Below are 13,310 nucleotides of genomic sequence, written 5' to 3'. Positions count from 1 at the left end.
CAGAGAGAGTGATTGGCATTGGAATGGACTGCCCAGGGAGGTGGTGGAGTCTGTGTGGCTGGAGGTGTTGAAGCCAAGCCTGGCTGGGGCACTTAGAGCCATGGTCTGGTTGACTGGCTAGGACTGGGTGCTAGGTTGGGCTGGCTGAGCTTGGAGCTCTCTTCCAACCTGGTTGATTCTACGATTCTAGGAACAGGCTGCTCAGGGAGGTGGTGGAGTCACCATCCCTGGAGGTGTTGAAGAATCATGCAAACAGGGCACCTGGGGACATGGTTTGCTGGCCATGGTGGGCTTAGGTTGATGGTTGAACTCAATGAGCTCAGAGATGTTTTCCAAGCCAAACAACTCTGTGCTTCTATAAACAGTGTGGCAGCTTGGCATGGGCATGGCACAGGGCACTGCCTGCGACTCGGGTGGCTGCACAGGAATGAGTCAAAGCTTTGTGCTCCCATGGGAGGCTTAACCCTAGGGCAAGCCAAGCTGACAGAGAGCATCTAAAGGCTTCAGCTAGGTCAGGATCCCTTCCATGCTAGATGCTATGCAAAAGTCCCTGCCTCAGCAAGGTCCTCATTGCCAACCCCCTGCCCACACCTTGCTAGCTGCTCCCTGGCTGAGTGCAGCAGCCCTGCCAGCCAGGGGCCATGCACATCTTGCTCAGGCCAGCTCTGAAGGCTCGGCCAATTTATGGAGCTGGGGTGATAGATATTGGGCAATAGATAACAGCAGCTGTGATTTGTTGGTCATTATCCAACGGCACTAATGCAGGGCTGAATGACCCAGAGGAGGGAAGGATCAGCAGTCTGGACCTACTCAGCTCCCCAGACACTGGCCATAAACAAAACTTAAATAATTAGAGTGCTTGGGTGGAGATGCAGGCTCTGAGTAGTCCTGGGCTCAGGCAAATAAAGGAAATAAATTCTTGGAAGGTGCCAGGCTGGATGGGGCAGAGGGAGGCTCATTTTCCACATCACTTGAGAGCAGCCATTATAAATCTGACTGAAGGATGCACCTCCCCAGGCTAGTGATATTTTTAATCTCTGGGACAGAGGGAAGAGGATGGGGGAAGGGGGGGAAATGCATTTTAGTATTTACACCACAGGCAAAAAGGGTATTTAAAAATCAGGGTAGGTTTGGGAAAGTCTGTTCCTGCCACACCAAGAAAGAGGGGATGCCCAGGGAGGTGGTGGAGGCACTGTCCCTGGGGGTCTTCAAGAAAAGACTGGATGAGGCACTTAGTGCCATGGTCTGGTTGATTGGATAGGGCTGGGGGATAGGTTGGACTGGCTGAGCTTGGAGGTCTCTTCCAACCTGGTTGATTCTATGATTCTATTGCCTTTCTCCTGTGTGCTGGCTGGAAGTACTTGCCCCAGGGAATTCACTCCTACCACCACTGTTCTGCAGCCAGCTAAGAACTCAAACTCCCAGAAGGAATGGGGTGAGGGGACTCAGGGGGTGCAGGTTCTTTCGGTGGCAAATTGCTTGTTCAGCTCCAAATTGAACCAGCAGCCAATGCCAGTCAGCTCCTAGGAATCCTGGGCAGTGACTTCTTCACTGTCCCTGCTTCCTGGGAGTCTGGACAATGTCCCACGGGAGCTGAGATGCCAAAGCTGTGTGCAGAGGCACCCTCCAGGGAGCAGCAACCTGGCTTGCTGGGCCCAGGCAGCACAGCTGGGACAGCAGGGCACAAGGACCTGCTGATGGATGTCAACTAAAGGACATGTCCTTGGAGTTAAGAGCCTGGACAGAACCTCCCGTGCTGCTTTGCCTGCTGGAGCAGTGTGTCCCAGGCGTTCTGCATGACAAGGCCACCTGAGCTGTGGGGCAGGGAAATCCACGTGTTGGCTTCTGCAGCACTGCCAGGGCAGCTTTGCTCTCTGCTACTGCATTGTTCCTCCACTTCATAGACTCACAGAATCATAGAATGAAGCAGGTTGGAAGAGAGCTCCAAGCTCAGCCAGCCCAACCTAGCACCCAGCCCTGCCCAACCAACCAGACCATGGCACTAAGTGCCCCAGCCAGGCTTGGCTGCAACACCTCCAGCCACAGCCACTCCACCACCTCCCTGGGCAGCCCATTCCAATGCCAATCACTCTCTCTGACAACAACTTCCTCCTAACATCCAGCCTGAACCTGCCCTGGCACAGCTTGAAACTCTGTCCCCTTGTTCCGTTGCTGGGTGCCTGGCAGCAGAGCCCAACCCCACCTGGCTACAGCCTCCCTGCAGGCAGCTGCAGGCAGCAATGAGCTCTGCCCTGAGCCTCCTCTGCTGCAGGCTGCACACCCCCAGCTCCCTCAGCCTCTCCTCACAGGGCTTGGTTAGTGCTTTCTTCCCTGCACAGGGTGGGAGTGAGGTGAGCTCCTTTTACCACCCTCATCTAGGAACTCTTGTCACAGGCTGACTGCACACAGGTTGACTGACCACAAGTTGAACAATGCCACATGGCAACAGCCTGCCACAGGTGTAATGATGTGAAAGTTCTCAGCCTTGCTCTCAAGAGTGTCCTAGAGGACCCAAAGATAAGCTGCCAGAACACTGCCTGCCTCTGCAACCACCGCAGCTCTCCTCCTGCCAGACTCAGTCCTGTGCCTAATTCCCTCCCTGCTCCTCAGGCACTGAGAACATTCCTTCTTTTCCAAGCTGTGCTCTGCCCAAGCCTCTCTCCCCCCAAACCCTCTCACCCCTTACCCAGGACTGCCCTCATCCTCCCCAAAGGATCCTGTTCAGCTTGTATCAAAGGGATACATGAGCACACCCATTAGGTATCAGAGCATCAAGCAAATCCCCAAGCAAGCTGGCTCTGAAGATCAGAGCACACTGTAATCACTCCCTCTGCAAGCAGATCCCAATAAGCCCTCTCAGACTTTCTCTGGGTTCTTGCTGAAGCCCAGCACGAGGTCCACTTGGCAAGTTCAGCCTCATCACCACTACAATCTCTACACCAAACTTGCACACACACAGCTCCTGGGCTCCCCCTGCTCCCCAGCAGATGCTCAGGCTGCTCCCACCCTCCTGCCTTGCAGCAAGGAGGGCATTGCTGCTGCCCTCAAGGTTTAGGTTTTGCATCCTTGGCTGGGCTGGGCAGCAAAAGAGTCTGCCACAGATGTCACAAGCAATAGAAGCAGGTCCCCTCCCCTTCTGACCCTCCTCTGCCTGCTTCCCTCCGGGAGACAACAGAAAACCAATGCAGGCTTGGGAGGAGGGGAGGGCTGGCAGCAGGTGGAGATGTCTGCAGAGGGGCAAGCAGCAGGACAGAAGTGGCACTCCAGCAGAGGCAGAGATTCAGGTGCTGCTGCGCAGGAGGGACTTTCACAACTGTGGCCCTGAAGAGAAAAGCAAGAAGCCTCTTCTCAAGGCTTTCAGAAGCCACCACGTGCTTTACTGCTACAAGGAGCAAGCACAGCACTTGGCTTTGAAGCCGTGACCATAGGTGTCCTCAGATCCAGATCCTGGGCTGGTCTCAGGCTGCCCTTTGCTTCACCACCTCCCATCTAAGTCTCAGCCCCACGGTCCACAAGAATGAGCTCATCCTGCCTGTGTAAAGCACACAGAGCTCCAGTGTGGCCAGCTGTGGGGTGCCATGCACAGGCTGACAGCACCCAGCAGCGCTGCCCACTGAGGCAAGAGGGGTCCTGTGTCCAATGGACACTGTGGCAGTTGCTAAATATTCCAGCCTGGCAAGGCTGCTGCTGTGCAACACATCCCTGGTCTTAAATGACTGTAAATGGGCACAGCCTTGGCTCTGGCCTGCACCCAGGAGATGTCCCTTCCTGCCACTCAGTCCCTGGCCACTGTGCTGGTGCAGCTGACAGGGGGAAGAGCATAAACATGAAGCTGGTGAGGGGCCTGGAGCACAGCCCTGTGAGGAGAGGCTGAGGGAGCTGGGGGTGTGCAGCCTGCAGCAGAGGAGGCTCAGGGCAGAGCTCATTGCTGTCTACAGCTACTTGAAAGGAGGCTGCAGCCAGGTGGGGTTGGGCTCTGCTGCCAGGCAGCCAGGGACAGAAGAAGGGGACACAGCCTCAAGCTGTGCCAGGGCAGGTCTAGGCTGGATGTTAGGAGGAAGTTGTTGGCAGAGAGAGTGATTGGCACTGGAATGGGCTGCCCAGGGAGGTGGTGGAGTTGCTGTGCCTGGAAGTATTGAAGCCAAGCCTGGCTGGGGCACTTAGTGCCATGGTCTGGTTGGTTGGGCAGGGCTGGGTGCTAGGTTGGGCTGGCTGAGCTTGGAGCTCTCTTCCAACCTGCTTGATTCTATGACTATCCCTGCTGCACACCACCAAATCAGTAGGTGCTTTCTGTTCCAGCCCTTAAAACAACATTGCTCCTCAAATAACACAGGTCTTGGCTGCTGAGTAAGGTGACACAGGCAAGAGCAGCAAGGAGATACTGTGAGCTGCAACCTCTTAGGAACAGAGGTGATCTTTCCCTTTTGTGTGCACTTACAGCCCCTCAATTGACTTTAATTATTTGTCCTTAGCATTTGCTCTCCTTTTGGCACCCTCAGGCTAGGAAGGGCATAGGCACAACTGCTCTGGCGGGGATGTGACTCTAGGCTTGTCTGCAGGCTTTGTCTCAGCGCTGATTATCCAGCCCAAGTCAAAGAGTCAAGTCCCCTAAGATGCCTCTCACTAAGCAAAAAGCAGCCCTAGCTCAGCCTAGGTTAATTCTCCAGTGGAAGCAGTGAAGTGCAGGCTGTATGGCTGCTCAGTGTGCTGGCAGCATCCTTTCTCCTGCCCACCTCAGCACTGCCTGTGCTGGGCACACAGCATGCAGCAGTCTCTGGCGCAGCAGCTGCAGCTCCAGCAGTCAGTTAGGAAAGCTGAGACTGTGATACAGTGAGACACCAGGTCAGGCTCTTTGTTTCTGCTCCTGGCCCAGAAGCAGGGCAAGATGTTTCAAGGCAAAGGGAACCTCTGTCATGGCCACATGTTTGGGTGAGGAGTGAGTTATGACTCTGCAGGGTGCTGTTATCTTACCCACTCCCGAACTCTGAGCTCAGCTCCTCAGCTCTAGATTAGGCTCCTCAAGGACAAGGCAGGGTTCCTTTCTCCCTTGCCATTCTCCTCTGCCCTGAGTTCAACAGTGCCTTGCACAGTCCAGCATAACCATGGTGCATCAAGCTACTCCACACAGAAACCTGGAGAAGGTGATGGAAAGCCTGACCTTTCTCCTGCTCTCTGTAGGAGGCTCTGAGTAAAGCCTGTTCATCAAACTAAACTCTCCCCCAGCTCTGCGACTTCTGCCTGTCACAGACCGTTTGTAACCCCTGGCACCACCAGGACACTCAGCACAATAGCCTCTAATTACAAGCCTCTGCTTGAGCTCTTGAGTCCCAGCAGCCTCTTCTACACCTTAGCATTAGCCTCTGAGTCCATAGCCAGAACTCTGCCCCCCTGGGCTGTCTTTCCTAGGGACAGCAAAAATGGACAGTGAAAAGCTTCTCAAGCAGTTCCCCTCTCAGCCCAGAGTGTATCTTGCCAGAGGGTAAGAAATGAAACTTGATTTTGCCAAGTGTGGGATTCTTAGTGCAAAAAGGAGACAACTTTAAGACCAGATATAATTCAGTGTCCCCCCTGGACCCACAGGACGTGGTTATAACCCTTTCACTGCAGTGCTGTTCTGACACCATGTCTGTAGCCTGACACCACGAGCAAGACTGATTTTGCTTTCAGGTGGCCACATGGCTCTCTGCTCCAGCCCTGCCATCTCCTGCACAGACAGAGCTTTGTGCTGGGCACTCTTCTCACTGTCACCAGAGCAGAAAAGCTGGATGTTAGCCACTGGCTGTGAGCTTGCTCACTCCTGGACTTGCCTCCGGATGCCTCGCTCCAGCATAGGGGAGGGATGGATCCTCCATGGGAAAGGAAAAACAGACTCCCAATCAGCCTGATGGCAGGGTTTTCCCAGGTAGAGAGAGAAGTGCTGAGAAGAGAGATGTGGGCAGAGTCCTCCTGACTAACCAGGCTTGGGATCACCTGCTGTCACCTAGCTAGGTGGTCCATCTGGTACCTGCCGCTGCTTCGAGGCACTGCTGTGATTTGCAGGTCCTTCTGCAGCATTCCTCCACGGTCGGGAGCAGATGGAGGCACTTTGCTATTTCCTGCAGTCTGAAAGGCAAATAGGCTGGGATGGGGAACAGCAAAGCCCAGCCCTGTGTTCTCTCATTCCAGGAGGAAAGTTACATGGATGCTGCCTCTCACCTGTGGGCTGAATGCAGAGGGAAAGCAGTGCTGCACTCCAGTCTCTAAGCGGACTGGCTCGGAGCCAGGCAAGACAGGGTTGGAGCAGAGTGAGGGTGAGAGGCAGAGTTGGGTGGGTAGTGCTTAGAGAAGCTTTCCTCTTGTACCACACCAAATAATGTCAAAGGAGGATTATAAACCCCCTGCAGGGACAGCTTTATGGTGGAGGAATGGAGAAGAGAAGGTTCATCAGGTTGGGTCAGTTCCTCCTATCTATCCGCACCAGCACCCCACAGAGATGCCAAAGAGACAAGAGACCATTGGCCTGACTTCTGCTGGCACTGACTGCTGCAGTCCTGTGCCATGCAAGAGCACAACAGTCCCCTTCCCAAATCTGAGCCCCCCTGTCCTCCTGGCTTAAGCAAGCAGCAAGGGGCTGCAGCTCTTTCTCCCCTTCTCACAGCCAGTAGCTGCTGTTCATCTGCCTTGGCACTGCTGCAGAGCCGAGAGCTGCTGCAGCTCTTCTGATGCCAGCCTGCATGAAAGGCTGCATCAACCCCAGAGACAGGGAGAAACAGGGAATGGACAGCAAGGCATTAAAGTCCCCTTGCTTCCCTGGGTCCCCAAGGAGGCAGGGACAGACAGAAATGGCAGCACAGGTTACATAAAACAGCAGAGTGCTGGGAAGGGTAAGCTCTTGAGCCTGCACATTTTGCTTCCCATTTCTGTGCATGACAGAGACAAGAATGTAAACGCAGGACTTTAAACCTGGCACAGTGGAAGGACAAGGAGGTGCCTGTCTGGCTGCCCCAGGCTCTCACTTGCAGGCTGAGGGGAAGCTGTCCTTCCTCCCATGGATGACACTTCCACATCTGAGCAGCTTGGGAAGGAGTTTCACTTCCAGTATGGAGCTGAGGAGTTCCCTATGGAAGCTGGGAGGGTATCTGTATGTGTGCTGGGGGGGAGGGTACATGCATCAGACCAGCCTGGACTAAACCTCCCCTGGGTGAAGCAAAGGGAACTGTAAGGCCAGGAGAGTATCTGTGGCTCAGCAGCAGCCAGGAGGAAAGCAAAGGGAGTATCATGAGAGGCTTCATTCTTTAGTTAAACAAATTTTCACCTGAAACAATAATTTGGGTTAGGGAACCTTTGCTGCAGAGCTCTGAATTCTCTGTGCTGGGATGCCTGGGCTCTGGTAATTAACACAATGGGTGTCTCCAATGCAAAGTGGGTCCCAGCTCCAGTGGCTGGCGGCACCAACTCACCCTGCATCAGAGCTGCCCTGATTTAATCTGACGCATGTGAAAACGCAAGAAGATCTCCAGGGGGTGCTCAGCTTGGAGTACCTTTGTCTTTCTCTCACTTGCTTCTGCTTTTTTTGCATCCATATGCCTTGGTGGCCTGTGAAAAGGAGGCCAGGATGGCAAGAGCCATCACAACCTCCAGCAATGAGATGGTGCAAGATGCAAACCTTTTCTCAGAGGGCCCTGAGGATTGTGGTACCGACTCATCCCCGCAGCATGCACGGGCAGCCTGGCTTCTGCTCTTCAAAACAATCTGCCCCTGGTGCTGCACCAACAGCTTGCCCATGTGCCTGTCTGCTGGCAGTGCTGTGCCACTACTCAGGGCACTGGAGGTGGGAAAAGTACTCCTGACCACTCACTTCCCCTGCCTTCTAATGGGAATAGTCAGTGTGTCACTGCAGGGGGTTGGTCCATCTTGCACTCAGTAGAGCTGCTTTAGTATCCCAAAGCAGCTTCTAAAAGGCAAAAAGTTGCCAGAGTTTTATTTTAGCCTTTGATTTGAATCCTAAGTTATTTTTTGCCTCTCCCTGCTGTCCCCAGCCTCAGCAGCACTAGCAGGGGGCAAAGGGTGCCAGTGGAAATGCAGGCCTGGGAAGCAGGTCACAGCAACCAGCTCTTCTGGTTCCCTTTGTGATTCAGCCGAGGTGTGAGCTGTGCCCAAAGGATCCTTCTGGTGCCTCCCCATAAACTTGGCTTTGTAGCTGGTACAGTTACAGCCCAGAGGAGGGGCAATGTGAGGAGAGATGTGCCAGGCTCTGCCAGCATCAGCATCTTGTCAGCCACCAGTTAGTTGTGAGCATTTGCCTCACACTGGATGTGTTGTGGATGTGGCAATGCCCCTGCTCTGCCTGACTCTTTGTAAGCAGACCCATGAGGGCTGCTTGATTAACATTGCTGGTCCAGGGAGCAAAGAGCATTCTCCACAGTCCTTCCCTGGCTCTGGCTATGGGGCAGACACCCTCCTGCTTGTGGGCTGAGCTGGCTCTCAGTGCAGCCTGTCACCTCACCCACACTGACACATACATGAGCTCATCAGTTCGGGCTGGGTTAAAACGAGATGAGTTGGTTCCACCTCAATGAGAAAATACCAGCAAAAGACACACTTTTGCTTCCTGAAATAGCCTGGTGGTGTTTCTGTGTTGTGGGTGGAGATAGGAAAGGGAGAGGTAAAAGTAACTAAGAATGCAAATCAAAGGCTAGATAAAACTCTGCTAACGTTTTTGTCTTCTGGAAGCTGCTTTGGGATGCAGCTCTGCTGAGTAAAAGACGGACCAGACCCTGCAGTGACACACTTTGGCTGTTCCCAGCGCTCCAGAGAACTGTTGTACCTCACCAAAAAGGAACCTCCCCCTTCCTTCAGCTGCAGCCAAGTTTGACCCAAGGCCTCCAGGTCACTAGGGCTGAGTCAATGCTGCTTTCAAGCCTGGTGATGCAAAAAACCCCGTGTCAAAGCTTCAGACACCTCTCCAGCTCTCCCCTGCTGAGGATCTCAACGCTCTTTGCAAAGCAGGACTCACAAAGCCTGAGCTAGCCCAGTGACAGCAGACAGGAATCTGTCCCCAGGCAGAGGGGAGCATCAGAAAACAGAGGCCCAGATCTGCAGATGCATGACCAAGCTCAAGACGCCTCTGCTCTGCCCTGCTTGCATCTCAAGCTGCACCGAGTTTCGCGGTGGGGATAAACAGACAGATTGTTAGGGCTTGTAAAGCATAAATTTAACTGCTGAGTGTTCCTAACCTCTGAAGATCAGCGCTGAGGAGCTCTCCTCCCCAGCACTCCACAGCTTTTCCATGAGCCCTATTCATAGCAGCATCTCGGAGCCTTAACGCTGCAGCCTGAGCTGCTACCTGGCTGCTGGTTCCAAATGGACTGGCAGATAAATTTGCATGGAAGGAAGGCTGCAGGAACCCTGAATTGAATCAGTTCTGGACGATTGAGCTGGTCACATTAAAGACAATTTGTAAAGCAGGTTTTAAGGGACTCCTCACAGCTTTTACAGCAGGGAACTTTTATTTCCCTATCAGAAGAAAAGCTAACATTGTCAGAAGAGGGAGGGAGCAGATGTGGATGGGGACAGTATGAAATGGTATGGATCAGATGAGCATGAAAGGCTTTCCAGAAGGCAGGTAGTGCCTTCCTCTCATCTTTCTTGGGTGCTGGGTACCAAACCACATTTTCCAGCACAGGATCCTAAGCTCCCCTCTCCCCTTCTCCTGGGTAAGCAAGCATGACTGCATTGGAAGCTTCCATATGGCTTGTTACAGATGTTAATTCTGTGATACCCTCAGCTGATTTCATTGTGAACTTGAGGCACTGCATGCCTCAGACCTGTGGTTTGGTAAGGAATGTCAGTCCACTGTGGCTGTGTGCAGCACCTAGCACAGTGTGCTGATCCCTTCCCTGCAGCTCTGGGATGCATCCACTGTACAACTAAGCTGCCTTGGTTTTGGCTGAGATAGAGCAAACCACACCACAAACGCACAAACGAATGAAAGAAGAGATAGGCAATGTAGCATCAGTCACTGCTGCAAACGTGCTGCATCCACCACCAAACCGGTCCAGCCGAGAGTCTCACCCACACAGGCTGCAGGGGACTCGGTGATCACGGACAGGGGTCAGGGAGGATTATCTTCCCGGAGCATTGCAGAGCTGGCTGTACCCTTTGCTTGGCAAGGCACCACTAGATGCACCACTGACTTATCCTGGCAGAGCTGGCAGCAGGACAGTGCAAGACAAACTACCAGGCTGCTGCAGAGTAGCTGGGGACAAAAATGCCTGGCTGCTGGCAGCAAAGACTTGAGAACAGCCAAAAATAGGATAAGGAAGAGAAAAAAAAGTCCCTCTTGGCAGGACAAGGTGAGATGCTAGGCTTCCCCAGGGTTACTGTCTGTGTGTCTCCTTGGTGAAAGCAGTACCTAGGGGCACTAAAGGAGCAGAAACCCTTTTTGATTTGCCCAGTGTAGTCACCACAGCATTGCTCCACCTCCAGTGCTTTTCCCAGGGGTTGCAGGTAGGGTTTCCTGCATGGGGCTGCTTAGCGAAGGGGTGAGAAGCAGGGAAGAGCATGCAAAGATTGGTATGGAAAGTTCTGAGCCTCCTTTTAGCCAGAGCTCAGCCAGGCACCTGGCTGGAAGCACAGAGGAGCACAGGGAGCCCGAGGCTGTCCCTTCCATCACCTCTTTTTGCGATGCACAGCACATCTTTGTCCTGGGAATACACAGGTATGGCCAGACCTGGTTTCTCATCACTCTCAACCTTTCCTTCGCACGATCTCCTGGTTTCTTGACCACCATCTCCTCCTATTTCACCTCTGTCCTCACCTGTTTTAACTTGACCACCAAGTCACTGGGCTCTTGTTGATCTCCCCTGCCCTGGATGTTACCATTTCTGTCCTCGCTAGCACTGTGGAATGCTGGGCTCTGCCACTTGCTCGGATGGCCAGTCTTTTGGCCCAGACCTCACTAAGGGGTCACATCTCTGTCACAGCCCATCCAGCTCGGCTACTCTGCTAGGATGCTGCCCCAGTCCAACAAGAGGAGAAGCAGAGGCTATTCCACCCTGCGACTCCTCCTTTCCAGCTGCAGAACCCCCACTTCTGCAGACGCAGGCTGCCTCTTACTCCTGCCGAAGGCTGGGTATGGTTCTGGGGGTGCCACATGTGCCCACTGTCACGCACTCCAGACCCAGCTGCCAGGAACCTAGCCTCAAAAAGGCAAACATCGGTTCTACTCGCATTTCCCAGTTCATTCACAAGTGATGTAAACCCAGCTGCTGGTTTCCTTTCCATGTCTCTACAGCCGACTCCAGAAAGCCTTCCAGGATGGCATTAACCCGCTCTGCACTGGAGCAGAATAAAACAGTCCCCTCCAGGGCGCTTCACTAAGTGGGTCACTCTCTAGCTTCTAAGACCTGTGCTAGAGCCCGGGGCAGGACCAAGCCCTGGGGTGTGGACACATAGGCAGATTTGCAACCGCCAGCATCGGTTGGACGAGCTTGGGAGAATTCAATTCAAACCTTTGCCCACCTCCTCCTTTCGAGGGACGGATCAGATGCCAGCAGGCATCCAAGAGCAAAAGCAGCGCAGGGAAGGTCTGAAACCTAGGAGCGGTCCAGTCCCTCTGCAAAAGAGCCCGTGGAAAGCGTGGGTGTTGAGTGGGGCTTGCGGGGATGCCGAATAGCTGAAACCTTCCAGCTCTCCTTCCCAAACATCTGCGCTCGTTACCCAGCCTCGTGGCTCCCTTTCCCGGGAATCCTGGCTGCTATGCCTCGCTAGACATCGCTCCATCCAAAAAGCAAACAAGCCGCCTCAGCTCGCAGGACTCCGGTGCCCACTGCCTAGAGCTGCTTCCAAAACAAACGATCGTGTTGTTTCCTCTCCAAGCTGGAGGTGAAATCGGCCCCAACTCCTTTCCCACCTCTCAGGCAGATGCTTCCACAGCCGGGCGCGCACTCCCAAAAAGCCGCTCCGCAGCGCTTCCCGCATCCCTTTCTCCCTTACCGGCAGCCCGCAGCCCTTCTCCGGGGCTCACCCGACCCCCGCAGCTCCCCGGAGAACACCGGCTCACCTGGGAGGAGCGCGGCCGCCAGGATGCAAACTCCGATAGTCCAGCAAGATGCACGGCAACTTGTCCGCAGCTGTGAAGCCATGAGAGTTCCTTAGGAGAGATGGGCAGGGGTCGGTCTGGCAGCGTCTCGCTGGGCGCCCCCCCTCCCCCCCTCCCCGCCCCCGGGGATGTTCAGGTCGGATTAAAACCGAAAATAATTTAAAACGATAATAAAAAAGTCGGTGCGGGAGGACAAAGAGGCAGTGCGCCCGGCAGGGAGGACGGGCGGCCGCAGGAGAGCTCCGCTCAAGGGCCCGGGGGGGCTTGGCGTGGCCCCTTCTTCGTGGGCGCAGGGCAGCGCCGGTGCCTTCCTGCGGGAGCGGGCACGTCCGCGGAGCTGGGCGAGGGGGAAGGGGAAGTATCGGGGGGGGAGGGGGGAGAGATAAAATCACAAAAACAAAGGGAGAAGAAAGGGCCGAAAAAATAATGGAAGGGAGGAGGCAAAACAAATGAAGAGAAGCGAGGGAGAGCCCTCCGCGGGCTGCAGCGGCCGCTCAGAGCGCGGCGATCCCGTGGCTCCGGCGGCGGGGCTCCGGCAGCCCCCGCCCGCTGCCTTTCGCCCTCCGCTTCCCGGGGCGCAGGGCGCCGGCGGCGCTCAGGCGGCGGTGGCGGCGGCGGTGGTCCGGCTGCGGCGGTCCATGGCCGGGCGGGGGGCGCGGGGCCGGGCCGGCCGCGGGGCGGGGGGCTGCAAGGCACGGCCGCTCCACACGCACACGCAGACAGTCCCGGGCGGGGCGGCGGTGGCGGCGCTCGGCCTCTCCTGCGTGATGTCAGCGCTGGGCGGAGGAGCGAGCGACGTTAACTCTTTGCCTGCCCCGTAGCCCGGCTCAGCCCGGCACGGCTTGGCACTGCCTGCTCCGCCGCCACGGGCAACACCGCTCCGCCGGGGCTGCGCTTGCCCGCGGGCTGTGTCCGCTTGCGGGAAGCGCAGCGGTGGGGGTCGGGGCGGCCCGGTCTCGCCCCTCGTCGTTCTCCTCCCTTCCCCTCCCGCGGGCTGCTGTTGGCAGCTGGCTTTTGTTCGGCGAGAGTCCGGTGTGCATGCAGCAGGGGGTGAGGGGTGGGGGAGGTGTGTGGATCGCGGAGCCCTGAGAGCCTCTCGGTGGGGCTCCGGAGGTGCACTTCGGTGGTGCTTCAGCCCCCCGCGTTGTGTAGGCTGGAGGCTCGTTTGGGGAGCTGGGAGATGGTGAAACGCCCGTGCCGTGGCTGCTGTCCCTGCCAGCTTGTCCCT

The 13,310-nt window shown here is 55.5% G+C and overlaps 1 protein-coding gene across 1 annotated transcript in view; it reads right to left on the bottom strand.

Moving 5' to 3' along the window:
• Positions 1-12,681, bottom strand: part of NECTIN1 (nectin cell adhesion molecule 1) — a 79,601-nt gene extending 66,920 nt beyond the window's left edge. The window contains 1 exon segment of the mRNA XM_064173299.1: positions 12,044-12,681. Within this exon segment, the coding sequence (XP_064029369.1) occupies positions 12,044-12,125 (82 nt within the window). The 5' untranslated portion in view covers positions 12,126-12,681.
• Positions 12,682-13,310: the final 629 nt, after the last annotated feature.

This window comes from Pogoniulus pusillus, chromosome 38, assembly GCF_015220805.1.
Source record: "Pogoniulus pusillus isolate bPogPus1 chromosome 38, bPogPus1.pri, whole genome shotgun sequence".
Taxonomy (NCBI): domain Eukaryota; kingdom Metazoa; phylum Chordata; class Aves; order Piciformes; family Lybiidae; genus Pogoniulus; species Pogoniulus pusillus.
Note: the sequence above shows the minus strand (reverse complement) of the source record. Positions and strands in the feature narration are given on the sequence as shown.